Genomic DNA, 20,967 nt, shown 5'->3' on the forward strand with positions numbered 1-20,967 from the left:
CCCCTCTCTCCTCCGGTGTTCCCCAGGGATGAATGTTCTCAAAGTTACCTGAAGCCAAGAGAGTCAGACCGCGCTTTATTAACGTGTGTGTTTCTGAAACATGTGAAGGGCTCCGTCCCGCCCACTCGATCCAGGGGTCCTTCTGTCCGGGACTGGGAAATAAGGAAACCAAAACTTAGCAGACGCGTCGCCTGAAGTTGTGATTTTGCCACGTTGCCTAGAAGTCGATCAGCACATTGGCGGTCTGCTGAACATATATTAAACCTGCTAATCGAGAACGATGCTAGAAGAAGACCACATGCAAAGGTACGACAAATTCTCAAACGTCAAACTCCATCTTCTGCTGTGGTTTCGGTTTACTAAAGCACATTTGAAGTGAACCGCTATTACATGGCCGACTCTTTTGGACATTCCTCCACTAAGTCTGTGTGCTGCTGCTTGCATGGCGATCTAACAGGTGGAATGGAAGGAAATAATATATCAACGTCCTGTAAGCGTTTATTGTTACCAAATGTTAATCTAGTTGTTCGTCCTCAGACCAAACGCGGTGGAGATGTTGCAGTCGTACGTCTCCGACACTCTGGACTACTTTGATACAGTGACCGCATTCTGTAACACAAACTCCAGATGGAGGCTCCAGAGGGAGACAGAGCTGGAGCTGATGAGGGACATCGAGGAGAGGGCCAGCCGACTGAACAGTGGGTTCTTCCAGGTGTTTAAGTCTACAGAAGCCTTCAGGGAATATTGGAATTCAGGCACTAGAAGAGAGGAGCTGAAGAAAGAGCTGGCTACTGTGCTGAAGAACACTCTGGAAGGAGTGGAGATGCTCACCTGCTTCCTGGATGCTGTGGAGAAGCTCTCAGTAAGTTCTCTGCAGGTGTTCACGGGCGGAGAAGAGGTGGTGAAGCTGTCTTTGGGGTACAGCCTGGAGAGTGTGGAGGACATCATCTCAGCTGCCCGGCTGGTCTGTCCTCTCCTCCTGTGCTTCAAGAGAGATGCTGAGGTCTTCTTCACGCCCAGCCTTCACAACGTGGCCGTCTTTCTGGCTGAGTTGGACAAATACATCCGCACCACTAAGAATATCTGTAAGGCGATTGACGCAAGGTAGGCTGTTTGGGACCGCGACTGGAGATGTATTGATCGATTCATGCACAATTCCCACACAGTATTCCACAGTATTATTGAACTGAACCCTGTCATTTAAAATCTTTTGTCTGTATGTATATGCATGTATGTATGTATGTATGTATGTATGTATGTATGTATGTATGTATGTATGTATGTATGTATGTATGTATGTGTATATGTATGTATGTTTATATGTATGTATGTATGTATGTATCTCAATAATGCCACCGATTGCCCTCCTGACGATCCCTGGCAGGAGGAGGGATCCCTCCTTCTGCGTTCCTTCTCAAGATTTCTTCCTTTCTGATTAAGGGAGTTTTTTCTTGCCCTCTGGGGGGCTAGGGTCAGGGGGGGGGTCATATATATGGCCTGTTAAGACCTTTGAGACTGGACATGTGCTTAAGGGCTACACAAATAAAATGTAATTGATTTGATTTGAATTCCCAGCTTCACTGTCGGCTTCGGGCACAAAAGACGCCGCCAGCCTTTGGTTGAGTTTGCGGAGGATCTCACGGAGGAGGACCTGCAGAATACCCTGGCCCACGTCGAGGCCCTCTCCAGTCTCAGGTGAGCAGGAGCATCACTCCGGGACCTGTCTGCCAGTCGTCCTCGTGGTCCCAAAAATCAGGGTTTAGATCGGTACTTAAAACACAAATAGCACAATAGTTCTCTTACTCAGATTGAGGGCAACATTTTTTAGGGAGATTCATTAACATCATTCACGTTTTATAAATATCATCGACATTCATAACCATCCCCATGAGATATGACAAACCTTTAAGTACTGAATTGGAAGTAGACTTAATATGTTGTTATTCACAAAAGCTAAGTTGTTTCATGGTAAGGTACCGAGGGCACTTGTTTAAACTTAAGCTAGCTGCAGTGATTTGATGGCTGTTTTATTTATCAATGAATCAATTCAAACCAATGCACATGGAAAGGTTTGTTCGTATTGAATATCATCAGGAATATCTTCAAGGGTTAAAACGTATTTTTTCATATTTTCCATTCCGTCGTTCAGGAACGACCAGGACTTCAGACTGGTGTTCTTATTCCAGGAGGAGTCAGTCTCCAGCTTCGTCGACCAGTTCAGCGAGTGTCATCCCAGAATGCTCCAGTTCCTCGATGAGATGGAGGGCTGTGCCGTCCAGCTGGACCGGATGAGCATGGGCTCCAAGATCTCCACTGTGGCTGGGAGCTCGGTGGGGGCCGTGGGCGGGATCATGGCCATCGTGGGTCTGGCTCTAGCCCCGGTGACAGCTGGGGTGTCTCTGGGTCTGACCTTGGGGGGGTTGGGTCTGGGGGTCACCAGTGGATTAAACGGTATAGTCACCACAGTAACGGAGATAGCGGTCAATAAAGGCCAGAGAACGAAAGCCAGTGAAGGCCTCAAGAGCTTCATGGAGGATGTGGTGAGAATCCAGGCGTGCCTGGATAAGGTGACCAATCAGAGGGAAGAGGTATTAGAAGAGGATTATGGTCATGCGTTAGAGGGAGGAGCCAATGCTGTCAAAAATCTAAGTGCAATTGGCCAAGGCGTGAATATCCTTCTGGAAGGCCTTGATGACGTAGGGATGGCGGCGGCCCGTGGGCCGGCCGCCCTCTCCAAAGTCGCCAGGGCCGGGTTCTTCACCCTCAACGCTCTGTTCCTCGGTTTAGACATCTTCCTCATCTGCAAGGACAGCATCAGTTTGGCCAAAGGGGACAAGAGTGCCATCTCCCAGTTCATCAGAGCCAGGGCGGCCCTCCTGTGCTCGATGCTCGACGCGTGGCAGACGATGCACAAGGCCCTGCTCCGTGGGCTGCTGGAGTCCAAACGGGGCCTGAGTTTACTGGAGCAGCCTTTAAATCCACTGACGGAGGCCACGGAGGACGACGCAGGAGTTGTCGGTGTGGCGAGCACATGATGAGAAGAAGTGGGTCCATGTTGACGTTGGGCCGTTGGTCCTCTTGCACGTTTGGTAACTTGTAGGCCGACAGGATCTTCTTCAGTTGAGTTCTTCCAAACGGTTTGAGGAGTCAGGTAGTGGGGCAGGCAGCATGGACGCCCTCAGGGTGTGTTCATGTTGGTCCTCATATGACACACCAAGTTTAGATTGGATTAGATTAGATTCATTTATCATTGCACAGGAAAACAACGAAATTCAATGCACTCACGTACTGGACTCATTAAAAAAAGAAAGGTAGCATAGTGAATACTCAATAAAGTAAAATAATACACTCATCATATCATTCACTCAGTATATTCATGTCATACAATATACCATCTACTCAGTGCCATTGTATGCCTTAAAACAGTAGTGCAAAATATATAAAGTGCATAGCATTGCATTAGGTGTGGATGTCACAGATTAATGCTGTCAGAACTAGTTGGTTTGTTTTCAGGTCAGCGTTGAGTGTGGTGATAGCTTTGGGATAGAAACTTCAAGAATCTTGTGGTCCGTGTTCTGATGGACATGTAACGTTCCCCTGAGGGCAGCAGTTCAAACAGATAATTGGCAGGGTGGAATGAGTCTTTCACAATGTTGTGTATCTTCTGCAAGCATCGGGAGTTGAAGATGGTGTCCATGGTAGGTAGATGTTGGTTGATGATGTTTTGGGCGGTTTTATAGTCCTCTGCAGTGACTTCCTGTCCGCAGCAGAACTGCTACCATACCACGACAGGATGCCGTAGTTGAGCACACTCTCAATGGAGCAGCGATAGAAGGACCTCAGGTGCTGTTGTGAGAGATTGGCTTTCCTGAGTGTGCGAAGAAAATATAACCGCTTCTGTGCTTTCTTTACTATTGCTTTGGTGTTTATTGTCCATGATAAATTCTCTGAGATGTGTATGCCCAAGAATTTGAAGCTGGAAACTCTCTCTATAAGATGAATAAATAGATAGATTCTTTATTCATCCCCTTGGGGAAATTCAGGTTTCCAGTAGCTCACAAAGTCAGTCCAAAAACCGTAAAGTTGACAAAGAACAAAATGGAAGAACAGAAAATAGTCAATTGCATAAGTCATTGAGCAAGACATGAGCAATATTGCAAATTCCGCACACCAATTTTGTGTGTTTGCGGGGCCAATCGTCAACTTCTTCAGCCAAACTCAGCCGTGTGAGTCTACTGCCCATATACTGACAGCAGGACACTTTCTGTTATGAACTTTGTAGCCTAAAGCAATAACTGGTATTTTGTGGAAAATAATACAATCATGTGTCAAAATCGTGTAACATTGTTGGGGGGTGGCGTGTGTAACACACACACACACACACACACACACACACACACACACACACACACACACACACATCTTGTATAATTGCATTCTGCAGGTATTTAGAAAGAGCTGAATTATTTTCTGGCACCAGACGCAATAATATCAATTGTTTAAAATGTGTGTGAATTCTGTTAGTGGTTTTATGATTCAATGTTTAATCTGCCAATCTAAACCTTCCTTTAAAGTTTGCATTTGTATTCTTTAATGTGACTGCCCACTCATTAAAGGCTTCTTCATTGCCAACCTGCTAGAGTGTCTGGGTCTGGGTCCATTATCATCACCTCCTTATGGTGGTTCCTGTTTCTCCTGCTACAGGGTTCACTAGTTCTTGGCTGTTGGTCACCTTTTAACCTTTCACTCTATGGTTTTAAAAGAAATACATACAGTATGTCAATTGAATGAATGTATTGAATATATATAACTCATATAACTATAACTCATTATGTATAACTCATAACTCCTATAACTACGAGTTAGAACTAGAGTTATAACATTGCTATCATAGAACTAGAGTTATAATAACATAAATATCGTTCTATTTCATGTAGGCTTTACCCTATGGACTAAGGTGAGGCTGTGAGCGGAGCCCCATCAAGATCCTCCTGTTGGACCCTGTAGAATGAATGAGGGTCGAGGTTTCTTTTATAACACAGCTTTATTTGCTGGTGAACAACACACATACAACAGCGGCAACTTCTCCGGATCTACACACGTGCTGGTTACGTTGTCAAGCAGTTTACTGCCATAGATCATAGCGCTGTCATAAGACCTTAACTCAGTATTGCCATTCACGGTCAAATGTGACAGATCCCAGTCACAAACCTGAGTCATAAAGACCTAAGTCACAGAGACCGTAGTCACAAAGATACTGCAGCAAGCATTAAGTAATTTTTAATATATCTTTCATTCTAGGTTCAGGAAGGGATTTTTGGGGAAATATAACATGCCGTTAAACAGACGAAGATTGCTGATAGCCCTGAGGAAGCCGAACCACGACCCCTGCTGGCGGAGTCCGACCGCACTTTATTAACGTGTGTGTTTCTGAAACATGTGAACGGCTCCGCCCCGCCCACCTGATCCTGGGGTCCTTCTGTCCGGACCTTGGACCTATTAAACAGAGATGGGATTTATGACTCTTTGAAGGGAGCCGGATCTTGAGGAGCCGTTCTTTTCAAAGAGCCGTTCAAAAGACTGGCTCATTCATTTATTTTAAAGAAGCTAGCCTGGTGGTAACCCTTATTATCTGGGAAATAATCACTGGGAGGAAGATAGGGTAAGATTTGGATCAGAATTATTCAGACTTAGACATCGGATATCTGAGTTTGATATATTTTAAATATTGATTATAATTTAATAATATAATAATTTAATGTCTGATCTGCATTCATTGTAAACATACCACAAGGTGGTGCTATATCCCTCTGCTTTGACACTGAGATCACTATTTTGGATCTTTGTATACAATGTGTCGAAGTGTAAATACAGCTCTTTTCACTTGTTCATCGTGTATCACCTTTTTAATTGTAGCACAATAAAAACTAAGCAGGCAATGAACAATGAACTTCCATGCAAAAATATAATTAACAAAAATTATATGAAAATAGAAAAACTTTTACCAAACAAGTTTCTTTCAAGTATAACACTGCAGAGGAAACCTGAACCGTCCTTTGTAACATTAGTGCAAATCTTAGTAAACAATATTTTTAGAATGAGATGCTGCTGCGCTTTCTTTGGCTCATAGTTGCAGTACTCTGCCTCCGCCTCACGTGAAACAAACAAACCCTTTTCCACCACGAGTGCACTCTGCACGCTCTCCGTCTCAGTGGAGGAGGAGGAGGAGCTTGTGTGCGCATGCTGTGAACGTGACAGCGATAAAAATAAAAAAAAGAACGAAAAAGAAAAAGAACGGCTCACCACTGCTACTCGGTTCCCATCGTAGGGTCCAACACAATTCTACTATTAAAGAAGGTCCGGACTGGGAAATAAGGAAGCGAAACTTAGTAGACGCGTCGCCTGAGCCTGTGACTGTAGCTGCGTTTCCATCCCCCTGATTTTATGCGAATTTTGAAGTATCGAATCAGTAAACGGTGATGGAAACACCAAAATTCGCATGAAAATCTTCTAATTCGCAAAAAAGTTTACCGCTCGCTTGAGGTGGTTTTTGAGAAATGCAAAAGAGAGTAAATGCGCAAAATGGGAGATGGAAACACACTTTTCGAAACAGCTGTGACGTAGCGAACATTGAACACACAGGACTGACAACGTCCTTCCGATTTCTGCGTAACGACCGGCCATAGCAACCCTGCCGACATCAACTTGTAGTGTCAATATATTTTTAAGCGTTTGTATACATAGACATCCTATAGCATATATATATATATGCTATAGGATGTCTATGTTTGCATATCCTTTAATTATACCGTGTCCATTAATCCCTGATATATGGACACCTACTAAGTAATTCCAGTCAAATTGTCTGTTCAGCCTTCAAAACGAGAGCTGGTACATTGTGGAAAATGCATTAAACTGTAATCAGAAAACGCGGTTATATGCTATAGACCCTATAGTACCTATGGTATAAAGGAAGGGGGAATGTCAAATTATAAATAAGTACACTTAATGTTGAATGTATAGACCGTCGCGATTCCCATTGAGACGAATGGCGCGGTGAATAGTCTTCAAAACGTGAGCTGGTAAATTGTTAAAAATGAATTCAACTGTAATCAGACAACGCGGTTATACGCGATAGACCCTAGACATCTGTGGTATAAAGGCTGGGACGAATTTCGAATTATAAATTTGTACAATGTATCCTTTAAATACGTCCATGGAACTGATGACCAATGTGTGGACCGCTGAAGAGGTACAAAGTTTCCTTGCTCTCATCGAAGAAAATAACATTAGATGGAAAACAACGCAATTCCACCATATATCAGGACCTAAGAGAGGATGTTATCAAAGGATACGACAAGCCCTGGAATGTGTGTAGTTTTCCGCTCCAACCACTTGAAGGAAAAGCACCTGGATTTCTTTTTTGCGAACTTTCTAAAGATTCGCTTCACCTTTTAGATGGAAACGTGACTAGTGACACGTTGCCTGGAAGTCGATCAGCACACTGGCGGTCTGCGGAACATATGTTGAACCTACCAATCGAGCACGACGCCGGAAGAAGACCACATACTAAGGTACGACAAACTCTCACAGGTCAAACTCCATCTTCTGCTGTGGTTTCGGTTTACTGAAGCGCATTTATAGTGAACAACTATAACAGGTCAGACTCTTTTGGTAATTACTCCACTAAGTCTGTGTACTGCTGCTTGCATGGCGATCTAACAGGTGGATTTTAAGGAAATAATATATCAACGTCCTGTAAGCGGTTATTGTTACCAAACGTTAATCTAGTTGTTCATCCTCAGACCAAACACGGTGGAGATGTTGCAGTCGTACGTCTCCGACACTCTGGACTACTTTGACACAGTGACCTCATTCTGTAACACAAACTCCAGATGGATGCTCCAGAGGGAGACAGAGCTGGAGCTGATGAGGGACATCGAGGAGAGGGCCAGCCGACTGAACCGTGGGTTCCTCCAGGTGTTAAAGTCTACAGAAAAAGGAAAAGCCTTCGGGGAATATTGGAATTCAGGCACTAGAAGAGAGGAGCTGGAGAAAGAGCTGGCTACTGTGCTGAAGAACACTCTGGAAGGAGTGGAGAAGCTCACCTGCTTCCTGAATGCTGTGGAGAAGCTCGCAGTAACTTCTCTGCAGGTGTTCACGGGCGGAGAAGAGGTGGTGAAGCTGTCTTTGGGGTACAGCCTGGAGAGTGTGGAGGACATCATCTCAGCTGCCCGGCTGGTCTGTCCTCTCCTCCTGTGCTTCAAGAGAGATGCTGAGGTCTTCTTCACGCCCAGCCTTCACAACGTGGCCGTCTTTCTGGCTGAGTTGGACAAATACATCCGCACCACTGAGAATATCTGTAAGGCGATTGACGCAAGGTAGGCTGTTTGGGACCGCGACTGGAGATGTATTGATCGATTCATTCACAATTCCCACACAGTATTCCACAGTATTGATGCTTCGTTTGATGGGTAGGGACCCTAGTCATGCTACTGCAGAGTTTTGGTTCTATTTTGAGCAATATTAGTGTTTAAAAAATGTTGATTTGGGAGCTTTCACACTAGGGATGTCAGTTTCGGTTAATTTTGCTTTCGATGGACCGACACCCATTTACCGGTTAATTTTTCAGAAAAAACGCAAAATAATGTGAAATACAAGAAAGTGGCGCTTTCCTCTTAGTTCGACGCTCCATTGACTCATCATCTTTGGCGCCGCATTTCGAAGGGCTGTCCATTTAGAGGTGCTGACATATTAATGTAAAATGTGAAGCCGTGTATATGCAACGTGTATGTAAGGGGTAATGTATAGAACACCGGTCATTATTGCTTAACCCTTACAGGGCGAAGCAACACACCTCCGCTGCGCGCCAGTGTCCTGTTCGCCCCGTCGGGGCTTATTTTCGATAATGACCGGCGACGTTCTGTACATTATTATTACACTGCTACTTACCAAAACGAAAAAAATAAATTCACATAGTGTGTCTTTTTACAATTTATTTGTTACCAGTATTCGTAGTGTTGATTAGCAAGGTAATAGTCCACCAAAGACCGTCGCTTAGCAACCGAAGACGCTGGGGTTGACAACAGTGGCGTCACTAGGCTGTTTCATTCGGGGCTCAAATCCCGGATATCATTTAATTAGCCCCGAATCTTGTTTAAAAAATAAAATAAAAAATACACTTGCTTTACACTAGAAACAAACATGGGGATTCCAGGGGCATCTCAAAGTAGCCTAGTCCTTCTAGATTGTCCGTCTGGCAAGAGAATAAACGATTTAAAACATCAGACTGTTTACCACCTCAAGGGAATTAACCTTTCCTATCTCCAGTCATATATATATATATATATATATACAGGGTGCGATTTGCCGGTGGGGATGGTGGGGATTATCCCCCCCTCTGGTTTACACGTCCTACCCTCTGCTGAATTATTTTTATCCTCGGTGGGGATAAAAATTATCCCCCCCACCCAAAGTATTTTCACCATTACATCGTAATAATAAACAACCAAAATACACAGGGTCCGTCTTCATTTTGAAACATTTTAAAATGTTTCTCAAAATTATCCCCCCCTCTGGTTTTTTCACAAATCGCACCCTGTATATATATATATATATATATATATATATATATATATATATATATATATATATATAAAGCATACAAAATTTTGCTGCCCGCGCATTTTCCCTTTCCCTCTGGGCCAAGCCCCGGATATTTCAGACACCTAGAAACGCCCCTGGTTGACAAGATCCCGGTCTACTTGCGGAGTGGTACCAAAGACGTCATTAGAGGCAAAAAATCCTTTGTTTTCCTTGACAGCGGTCAATTATACTTAGCAACGGTGAATTATCCGGAAGTTGTCAAGTTGCAAGTAGTGAACGGAGCGTTCCACGGCATTGAGAAGACCCGTGTAATATTAATGCAAATGAGCCTATACACCGACATGCGTAACCGGTCAAAGATATTCTCGGCTGTTAGCTGGTTATCGGTTAACCGACATCCCTACTTCACGCCGCCCCTAGCCAATATAATGGAAGCCATTTGGGCTGTTACATTGCTCTGGGCATTCGCGGGCAAGCTCTACACTCGATTATTAAGTCTCTGGAGGGCTTATATTATGGGTCTTCATGCCGAAAAAGACCCTGGGTTCAATTCTCGCCAGAATTCACACGTTACGCCTTGTTCACACTACCTCCGTCCGTCGACGAATCTCATTGACTTTGCATGGGGTGCTCGCGAAATGCATTGTGGGTCCGTTCGTTCCGCCGGCTCCGTGATCTGAGTCAAAAAATATTCAACTTTTCAGGCAGCGACGGATCTGGCCAATCAGACTGCGGTACGCAAATATACGCAAGGACACTGTCCAATGAAATTACCTTTCTAATGCAACACGGAAAAACACATAGCTGCGTCAAAAAGCCCCCATCCGTCGACGGACGCATGTAGTGTGAACAAGGCATGGTCTACACAAAAAAAGTGTATATCATTTTAATTCCCAGCTTTACTGTCGGCTTCGGGCACAAAAGACGCCGCCAGCCTTTGGTTGAGTTTGCGGAGGATCTCACGGAGGAGGACCTGCAGAATACCCTGGCCCACGTTGAAGCCCTCTCCAGTCTCAGGTGAGCAGGAGCATCACTCCGGGACCTGTCTGCCAGTCGTCCTCGTGGTCCCACAAATCAAGCTTTAGATCGGTACTTAAAACACAAACATTTTTAGGGATATTCATTAACATCAATCATGTTTATAAATATCATTGACATTCATTATCATCCCCATGAGATATGACAAACCTTTAAGTACTGAATTGGAAGTAGACTTAATATGTTGTTATTCACAAAAGTTGTTTCATGGTAAGGTACCGAGGGCACTTGTTTAAACTTAAGCTAGCTGTGGAGATTTGATGGCTGTTTTATTATCAATGAATCAATTCAAACTAATACACATGGAACGGTTTGTTCGTGTTGAATATTGTAGCATTCCCAGCTGGACTTTATTCAGACTTTAATTAGCGATGCACTCCATAAAGATGACTGATGGCCCATGGTGCGGTATCAACCATTTATTTTCACACATCCACACCACAGATACACCGTAAGAGCTGAAAGCAAATAAAAAGGCACAATCATGCACTCGTAATATGACCATGCTTTCCCCACAGCTAGCTACCACCACGAGGTGAATAGCACTAGCTAGCATTAGCTAACTCCAAAAATGCATACTCTTACACATATATCAAAAACAAAACGTAACAGAACTTAATTCCACAGTTTATCAACACACATACCTGTTCGCCTTCCAGCTAGGTGCTATTAAAGGGATGAACAATGCTTCATATGTTTTGTGAACAGTTCTAAGCATGAACAAACGTGTTCACCTCTTAAACCTTCCTTTCCGTCTGAGTCGCGCACCGAGAGACGGCAGGTAAACGTCTCTGTGGCCTTTCAAAATAAAGGTCACACAACAAGGTGCAAGTAAAATTCGCTATGAATATTAATCAGAAACACATTTAGGGCACCATACAAGTTTGAATGAACAAATGTGATATCCAAGGCACTATAAACCAATCTCAATAATATAAAATATGATAAAACAAAATTATATGGGTCATTTACACTCCCACCAAATCATTAGTGTTTCAAATATAGTCAAATCAACCATGTGCAAACACAAATGATTTTTTAACTCAAAATAACCATAGACCATAGACCTGGTAAGGAAGAAGTGTCAAGTACTTCACAACAAATGAAAACACATCTTAATAGATGCAAGGCATGTGCTAGTTTGTAACTAACTAGTCACTATCTAGTAACAAGACCAGTTTCTGAACAGGCCGTTCAAGCACTGACTGCTTGGTGAGACGTTCACCTTTCTTGCCTAGTTTTCTATCACCTAGACAGATTTTCACCCTCCTAACCAGTCCATCCCTATCCACTGTAGTTTCTGAAACTCTACCCAACCTCCATTCATTTCTAGGCAGATCATCATTTTTCATCATCACCACATCCCCTTTTTGTAGGTTTCTCTTCGGGGTGTGCCAGCGTTGCCGGATGGCGATGTTGGATAAATACTCTTTACGCCAACGGCTCCAGAACTGCTCCGCTAAGTACTGTACATGGCGCCACCTCTTTCTCGCATACATATCTTCTCTGATGAACTTGCCGGGGGGAGGAAGAGCTGGGGTAGACTTCATGGTAAGAAGTTGGTTAGGGGTAAGCGGCTCAAGACTGTTGGGATCATTGAGGTTTTCAACAGTGAGAGGGCGACTATTTACTATTGTCATTGCTTCATAGAAGAATGCTCGGAGGGACGCATCGTCCAGATTTCCAGGAGAGAGAGAGAGGGTCGAGTTGAGGACACTCCTGACCGTCCTAATTTGACGCTCCCACACTCCGCCGACGTGGCTTGAACCTGGTGCATTCATGATGAAGTCGCACTGATTCTCAGAGAGAAAGATTGCCAGTTTGTCAATATCAACTTCCTTAAGAGCTTCCTTCAGTTCATTTTTAGCTCCTAGGAAGTTGCTTCCTTGGTCAGATTTTATCTGGCGCACTGCACCACGTATGGCAATGAAGCAGCGCAGTCCATTTATGAAGGAATCTGTTGACATGTCCTCCAGCATTTCGATATGAATGGCTCTGGAGGAGAAGCAGGTGAAGAGAAGGCCATATCTTTTGCACACACGCCGTCCTTTTTTGGTGTAAAAGGGTCCAAAGCAGTCCAGTCCACAGTATGTAAATGGTGGAGATGGATCCAAACGCTCTGGTGGGAGATCGGCCATTCTTTGCTCTTCTGTGTGTCTCCTGAGCTTTCTACACATCACACATTGGCGAAGATGAGATGCCACGGCTCGACCAATCCCCGATATCCAGTAGCCCTTTGACCTGATTTCGTTGATGGTCATTCCTTTACCTTGATGTTTAGCCTTTTCATGACAGTGGACGATGATCATCTTCGTGACGTGATGTTCCTTCGGAATGATCGCAGGATGTTTGGCTGCGTGAGGGAGATTTGAGTCACCGAGTCTACCTCCCACCTTGATCACACCATCATTGTCCAGAAAGGCGTCGAGGCGATGCATCTCGTTGTGGAGTGGCAGCCGAGAGCCTTTCTTCAGAAACTTCAATTCCTCTGGATATGTCTGTCTCTGTAAATCTTTGATTATGAGGCGCTCCGCGTCCTCTCGTTCCTCCACTGTAGAGAGACCATTGGATTTGTCTTTGTTGATTCGTCGAAGGATACGCGCCACTGCTCTAACAGCCCGGGACCAGGATGAGAACCCTGACAGCCGATCTGCCAGGGAGTCTTGCTCTGTAGTTTCTGTGCTCAGTGTCTGAGCGCCTTTCACTTCTGGGTCTCCAAGTGGCAGTTCCGAGATCACCTCCTCTGAGAGGCCGATTTCCCTTTCCCATAAAAACGCAGGTCCTTGGAACCAGTCTGATGATATCAGCTCACTGATGGTTAGGCCTCTGGAGGCGTGATCCGCCGGATTTTGGTCAGTGGGTACATATCTCCATTGCTGTCGAGACGTGCTGAGGTGTATCTTCTGGATGCGGTTGGCCACGAACGTGTGGAAACGTCGAGCCTCGTTGTTAATATACCCTATAACGACTTTAGAAACAGTCCAGAAGTACTCCTTGGCATCAGCGTATCCAAGTTCTTCTTTTAACACATTGCTGGTCTTCACTGAGATGACTGCAGCTGTTAGCTCTAATCTCGGGATTGTGGTGACCTTCGTAGGAGCAACACGAGACTTTGCCATGATTAGGGCACAGTGGATGTCTCCTTCTTCATTTCTGAGTCTCAGGTATGAACACTGCCCGTAGCCAATCATGCTTGCATCGGAGAAGTGGTGTATCTCTTGTCTCGTAACCCTTCCAAAGTTTGCAGGTGCGTAACTCCGGGGGATGTCTATCTTCTCCATGTTGGTAAGGTCATTTTTCCATCTCTCCCACCGTGGACGAAGTTCTTCAGTCAGGGGATCATCCCAACCCGTTCCCTGTCTGCACATTTCCTGCAGCACTCCTTTTCCGATTAGCAAGAATGGGGCGACAAACCCTAAGGGGTCGTACAAGGAGGCAACCATAGACAGTATACCTCTTCGTGTTGCAGGTTGGTCCTTGAGGTTGACGTTGAACTTTAAGCAGTCTGACTCGACATGCCATTGGATACCTAATGCTCTTTCTGCAGGTAGATCATCAAAGGTAAGGTTGAGATCTTTAATGTCTGATGCACGTTCAGATGATGGTATGCTCTCTAAGACAGCTCTGTCGTTGGACACAAATTTGTGGAGCCTAAGACCACCTAGGGCACAAAGTTCTCTGGCTTCTTGAGCGAGCTGAATAGCCTTTTCCGTACTGTCTATACTTGCGACCCCGTCATCGACATAAAAGTCTCTCATAATGAACTGTGAACCTAGAGGGTATAGGTCTCTGTTCTCGGTAGCTAAATACTTCAAGCCATAGTTTGCGCAACCAGGCGATGAGGCAGCGCCGAAGATATGCACCTTCATACGGTACTCCTGAGGCTGCGCGCTGAGATCTCCTTTCCTCCACCAAAGGAAGCGCAGATAGTCCTGGTCCATCTTGCTCACATGAAATTGGTGAAACATCCTTTCTACGTCGCACATCAACGCCGTGGAGTGTAGTCGGAAGCGAAGGAGAACACCATTGAGATTGTTCATCAAGTCGGGTCCGGTGAGCAGATGATCATTTAGACTGGTTCCCTTGTATTTGGCGGAGCAGTCGAATACCACGCGCAGCTTGTCTGGCTTCTTGGCGTGGTAGACGCCATGATGAGGTACGTACCATTTTTCTCCTTCCTTCCCACCATCATGGACTTCCTCTGCGTCACCCTTTTCTATGACATCCTCCACGAACTTGATGTACTGTTCCTTGTACCTTTCATCCCTCGACAGCTTCCTCTTGAGATGGTTGAGACGAACGACGGCAAGCTGTCTGTTGTCAGGTAAGTTGGGTCTCTCCTTAAAGGGTAAGGGCATTTCGTAGTGACCTTGGCTATTTTTCCTGATGCCAGTTTTCAGTTTGTCCAGGAACAGGATGTCTTCCTGGGACACCGTTTTCCCATCCTCCTTGGCATCCTTAAAATCGGATTCCAGAACACGAATAGCATCTGCAGGGGTGACTGGAGGGAGCTCCTTGACAGCTATCCGGAAACACCTTCTTGCCACACTTGGAGCGTCAAGGCATGGCGAAGAGCATCCAACTATACTCCATCCTAGATCGGTACAAACTGCGTAAGGCTCTTCATTTCCTCCTGATATTACATCTCTTGGTGCCATTGCCCTTGCACAGTTGTATCCTATTAAAAGACCAACCTCACAATCCTGCAGCGGTGGAATCTTGTCTACGATTGTGGAGAGATGATTCCATTGTCTGGCCGTTTCGCTTGTAGGAATGTGGGTGCGGTTCACTGGAATACAGCTTTTCGTGTAGGCAGGAGGAAGGTCGATGTGGATGGGGGACTCGTAACCTCGTATACGAAGCCCCGAAACTCGTTGGCTTTTCACAATGGTGTCACATCCTATCATAGTTGTTAACTTCAGTGTTACTGGACAGGAGTCTACCTTTAAAGTTTTGCTCACTTCCTCGTCGACGAATGTGGTGTCACTTTGTGTGTCCAGCAGGGCGTAGACAAGTTTTTCAGTTTGTGAGTTATTCTTGGATGACACCCAAACAGGCACAATCATCGACGTGTTGGTAGACTGTCCAGTCGTGACGGCATGTGACATCGCAGTCGTGGCAGGATCTGTTCGATGTGTGTTGCTTGGGGATATGGTTTCCCAAGGTTTGGACCGTTCCCTTTTTACATAGTTTTCATCGTGAAGACAGGTTGGATGTTTGCCTTTGCAGGTGTTGCAGGAATGTCTATGTCGGCAGTCCTTTGCACTATGGCCAGGTTTGGTACAGCCATAGCAGAGCTTGTTGTCTTTCACAAATTCTCTTCTCTCTGCCAGAGTCTTGGCGATGAACTTGGGACATCCGTGTAGCCTGTGTTGAGTGTCTTGACAGAACGCACAAGGGGGCTTTTCCTTCCCCTTCGCTGGCCTTTGCCTTTCACCGTCGGCTTTGGTTTCGGTTTGAGTACTCAGAACACTCGCCTTGTTCCTCTTGGGGTCCCTGTTATTCCTTTTAGCTGGGCTAGACTCGGAGTTGTGGAAGGCATATGGTGAGGTGATCGGATTACAGGCAATCCTTGCCTCCTTTGCTATGAAGGTGGTGAAGTCCTTAAAACTGGGGAATTCTCGAATTGAGTCCAAGGCTTCCGTAGCCTTCCTGTTCCATCTAGATGCTATCCAGTCTGGCAGTTTGTGGACTAGCTTCCTGTTCTCTTCACAGTCGTTCAGTATTTCAAGGTTTTTCACATGTGACATTGCATCTTGACAGGCGTTCAAGAAATCTGAAAAGTCCCGAAGCCCCTCTGCATCCTTAGGTTGGACTTTCGGCCACTCTGTCAGCCTATCTCTAAAGGCTCTCTGTATAACAAAGGGGTGGCCATATCTGTGGTTCATTTTGTCCCAAGCGTCCCTGTAAGCCTCGCTATCATTTCTATAGAAGGTCCCTTCCAGTGTCTTACGAGCTGGACCGCCTACATACTTCCTCAGATAATAAAGCTTATCTGCTGAGGAGATGGCCTTTGAGTCAATGAGTGACATAAATGAAGTTTTCCACTCAATAAACTGGATAGGGTCACCATTAAATACTGATGGCTCTGGCACTGGAAGTCTATTTAGGGCCATACTATCTTGGAGGGCCCTGGCTAGGGACGACATATTTAGCTCAGATGACGAGACTGTGACGTTAGGGGGTTGTCTACTTGGAGCTATGGAGCCACTATGACTATTTGAGGAGTGGACGCTGCCCTCTTGTGGAGCTTCCTGGTTGTAGACTTGTAGTCTGGCCCGAGCTGCCTTGATTTCCTTCTCGGCCTGTATGCGTTCAAGAGCGCGTTTTTCAACTTCAAGCTGCTTCCTTTGTTGCTCCTCTAGTGTCCTTTGTTGCTCTTCTAGAAGTTGGATCTTCTCCCTTTGTTTCTCTTCCTCCAGAAATCCTTCCAACTCAACTTCCTTCACGGCAAGCTCTGCTGCAGCGTTCATGCGTTTGGCTGTTAAAGTAGTGTCTTCAGAACCGTTGACTGACTTTGACATTCTAGAGACAGTGGATCCATAAACGGAGCGCGCATAGCCGTTTTTCAGTAGCTCCTTGAGACGGCGCTGTGCTTGTTCTGCATCAAAATCTAAATCGATGTCTACAATCCTCTCGTAGGCGATTTTCTTAATTTCTGTTGTAGCTGCCTCACATGCGTCAACATGGTTTCTCAATACGGCTGACGGTGTGAAGTGAACTAGTGCTTCGGAATATGTTTTCACCACTGACTCTTTATCTTTCTCCAGAGCATCGAGCAGAGATGCCAGCTCACTTTCATTGAGGTCTTTCTTTAACTGCTCTCTTGACTCACGGGCTTGACTCTTCCATTTTTCATACGCTGTGAGGATCTTTCTTTCCTTCTTCTTCACCTCATCTTGTTGAAGTTCAAGCATTTTTGGAGTCAGGATTTTTGTTCGAGTTGAGCGTCGGCGGCTATCCTCTTCCTGTTCTTGAAGTTGACCTTGGAGGCTATTTAATGTTTCTTCTCTACTTTGAATTTCCTTCTCTAAACGTTCTCTCTCTGTAGTCACCAGTGTTTCATCAAGAGCCCCTTTAAGCCTTCCTATTTTATGCTGTAGGCTATCTATCTGTTTCTCTAGCTCTGACTGTGGGGTAGGATTCTCTGCTCCTTTAATATTCAATTCTGCCATTATTGATATGATAAAATGTTCGTCTTTACAATAGCCTATAGACTGTACAGCGGGAAGAAGAATCCTTAATATTTAGACTACACGAAGATAGGAGCAGATAATCTGACATAAATACAGACCACTCAGAGGACTAGAGCCTATTACTGTAGGCTGATTGTTAAATGATTGACTGCAATGTTAAAATGAAATCAACCTCTCCAATTAATACAAAATTCAGTTAACATTTAGACTGTACATTGTTACACATTGAAACACCCCTTTTTCTTTTTTTTTCTTTTTCTATTTGGAGTTAACAGGAAGGATGATCAGAAAATGTACAGTAGCATAGCAGTCAATAAACATAAACAAAGTCACAAAATTCACTTGTTTTTTCTTTGTGTGAAGAGTACCTTATTTTTTCTTAAAGGTCCTATAAGCTTTACATTTAGTAGAAGAAAATTCAATAAATGTCCATTTTTGTTGAAATAATTTTCTTCTTAATTTCTTTCTTCTTAAACCGTTACAGATGAATATGAATGTTCTTAGTGAAGATGAATCGTTCCTTTCCAGTCAATTAAATGTTCCATACCTTTAATGTCTGACCGTCACACCAAACCTTTAAGCCAGCTGCACGATGACTTAAAGTCCCTTTGTCTAGAAGACCCGTAGAATGGAGCCGAGTTGCTCCCTACATGAGGTGTCGGCCGTGGGACATCTATCCCCGGTCTCCCCTAGTCGTGCTGCAACCTGGGTCCGTGGATCGTCTTCGTAGACCTCTCCTCTCTGGCAGCGTGGTGGCAGGGTTGATGAAGGGTCTAGCTCTTACTGTAGCATTCCCAGCTGGACTTTATTCAGACTTTAATTAGCGATGCACTCCATAAAGATGACTGATGGCCCATGGTGCGGTATCAACCATTTATTTTCACACATCCACACCACAGATACACCGTAAGAGCTGAAAGCAAATAAAAAGGCACAATCATGCACTCGTAATATGACCATGCTTTCCCCACAGCTAGCTACCACCACGAGGTGAATAGCACTAGCTAGCATTAGCTAACTCCAAAAATGCATACTCTTACACATATATCAAAAACAAAACGTAACAGAACTTAATTCCACAGTTTATCAACACACATACCTGTTCGCCTTCCAGCTAGGTGCTATTAAAGGGATGAACAATGCTTCATATGTTTTGTGAACAGTTCTAAGCATGAACAAACGTGTTCACCTCTTAAACCTTCCTTTCCGTCTGAGTCGCGCACCGAGAGACGGCAGGTAAACGTCTCTGTGGCCTTTCAAAATAAAGGTCACACAACAAGGTGCAAGTAAAATTCGCTATGAATATTAATCAGAAACACATTTAGGGCACCATACAAGTTTGAATGAACAAATGTGATATCCAAGGCACTATAAACCAATCTCAATAATATAAAATATGATAAAACAAAATTATATGGGTCATTTACAAATATCATCAGGAATATCTTCAAGGGTTAATACGTATTTTTTCATATTTTCCATTCCGTCGTTCAGGAACGACCAGGACTTCAGACTGGTGTTCTTATTCCAGGAGGAGTCAGTCTCCAGCTTCGTCGACCAGTTCAGCGAGTGTCATCCCAGAATGCTCCAGTTCCTCGATGAGATGGAGGGCTGTGCCGTCCAGCTGGACCGGATGAGCATGGGCTCCAAGATCTCCACTGTGGCTGGGAGCTCGGTGGGGGCCGTGGGCGGGGTCATGGCTATTGTGGGTCTGGCTCTAGCCCCGGTGACAGCTGGGCTGTCTCTGGGTCTGACCTTGGGGGGGTTGGGTCTGGGGGTCACCAGTGGTGTAAACGGTATAGTCACCACAGTAACGGCGACAGCGGTCAATGAAGTACAGAAGATGAGAGCCAGTGAAGGCCTCCAGAGCTTCATGGAGGATGTGGAGAGAATCCAGGCGTGCCTGGATGAGTTGACCAATCAGAGGGAAGAGGTATTAGGAGAGGATTATGGTCATGCGTTAGAGGGAGGAGCCAAGGTTGTCGGAAATATATGTACAATTGGCAAAGGTATAGATGTCCTTGTGGACGGCCTTGATGACGTAGGGATGGCGGCGGCCCGTGGGCCGGCCGCCCTCTCCAAGGCCGTCAGGGCCGGGTTCATCACCCTCAACGCTCTGTTCCTCGGTTTAGACATCTTCCTCATCTGCAAGAACAGCATCAGTTTGGCCAAAGGGGACAAGAGTGCCATCTCCCAGTTCATCAGAGCCAGGGCGGCCCTCCTGTGCTCGATGCTCGACGCGTGGCAGACGATGCACAAGGCCCTGCTCCGTGGGCTGCTGGAGTCCAAACGGGGCCTGAGTTTACTGGAGCAGCCTTTAAATCCTGAAGACACAGTCACATATCTAGTTTAATTGCATTCTGCAGATGTTTAGAAAGAGCTGAATTATTTTCTGGCACCAGACAAAATATTATCAATTGTTTAAAGTCTGTGTGAATTATGTTAGTGGTTTTATGATTCAATGTTTAATCTGCCAATCTAAACCTTCCTTTGAAGTTTGTATTTGTATTCTTTAATGTGACATCCCACTCATTAAAGGCTTCTTCATTGCCAACCTGCTAGAGTGTCTGGGTCTGCGTCCATTATCATCACCTCCTTATTGTGGTTCCTGTTTCTCCTGCTACAGGGTTCACTAGTTCTTGGCTGTTGGTCCCCTTTAACCTTGGATCACACCCTGCATTTCAGTGACTAGTGTTTCTTTAGTCTGTAGTCTGATGTTCTTCAATCATAGCCCTTGAGGATCAAAGAAGTACACACATGAACAAGGAAACAGTTTATCTCCAGTCCATCATAGTTGTGTTGTTTGTGAGTTGCTTGTGTTTTTTCCTTTTGAATATTGTAAGAACCTTCTAGTTCTGTAAACCCTGATTCAGAAGGAAACCAAGGAACTGGGACCAGAGGAACTTAATTACCTTTAGGCATCACACCGCTGCATAATACTACCCATATTACTGAGAACCGGCCCAGTTGCAGTTATGTTTGTGTTAAACATAACTCATTCACTCAGAGATGGTCAAATTAAACAGGTGGAAATCATTCAATCATGTATGTGTGTGTCCTGGCCATAAATCTATTAACTGTTTAGCTGTAGGCTGGAAGCTCTCCCCTCCATCTGACAGGGGTACAC

General features: G+C 44.9%; 2 protein-coding genes across 3 annotated transcripts; both read left to right on the top strand.

The window, feature by feature from the left end:
- The first annotated feature begins 73 nt into the window (after positions 1-73).
- Positions 74-4,636, top strand: LOC307082264 (apolipoprotein L6-like). Of its 2 annotated transcripts, none has more exons than XM_079745781.1 (4): positions 74-306; positions 628-1,104; positions 1,576-1,695; positions 2,150-4,636. In XM_079745781.1, exons 1-4 carry the CDS (start codon positions 281-283, stop codon positions 3,033-3,035), a joined length of 1,509 nt encoding a protein of 502 aa, XP_079601907.1. In that variant the 5' UTR covers positions 74-280; the 3' UTR covers positions 3,036-4,636. The 2 variants fall into 2 exon arrangements, with proteins under 2 accessions (XP_079601907.1, XP_079601906.1); XM_079745780.1 differs by having other exon boundaries at positions 75-306; positions 538-1,104.
- A 2,925-nt stretch (positions 4,637-7,561) lies between these two features.
- Positions 7,562-20,398, top strand: apol (apolipoprotein L). The gene is made up of 4 exons (XM_079746317.1): positions 7,562-7,574; positions 7,806-8,381; positions 10,504-10,623; positions 19,335-20,398. The coding sequence occupies exons 2-4, from the start codon at positions 7,822-7,824 to the stop codon at positions 20,191-20,193; spliced, it is 1,539 nt and encodes a 512-aa protein (XP_079602443.1). The 5' UTR covers positions 7,562-7,574; positions 7,806-7,821; the 3' UTR covers positions 20,194-20,398.
- The last annotated feature ends 569 nt before the right edge of the window (positions 20,399-20,967 follow it).

The sequence above is a fragment of the Pollachius pollachius genome (genome assembly GCF_949987615.1).
Source record: "Pollachius pollachius genome assembly, chromosome: 11".
Lineage (NCBI taxonomy): Eukaryota > Metazoa > Chordata > Actinopteri > Gadiformes > Gadidae > Pollachius > Pollachius pollachius.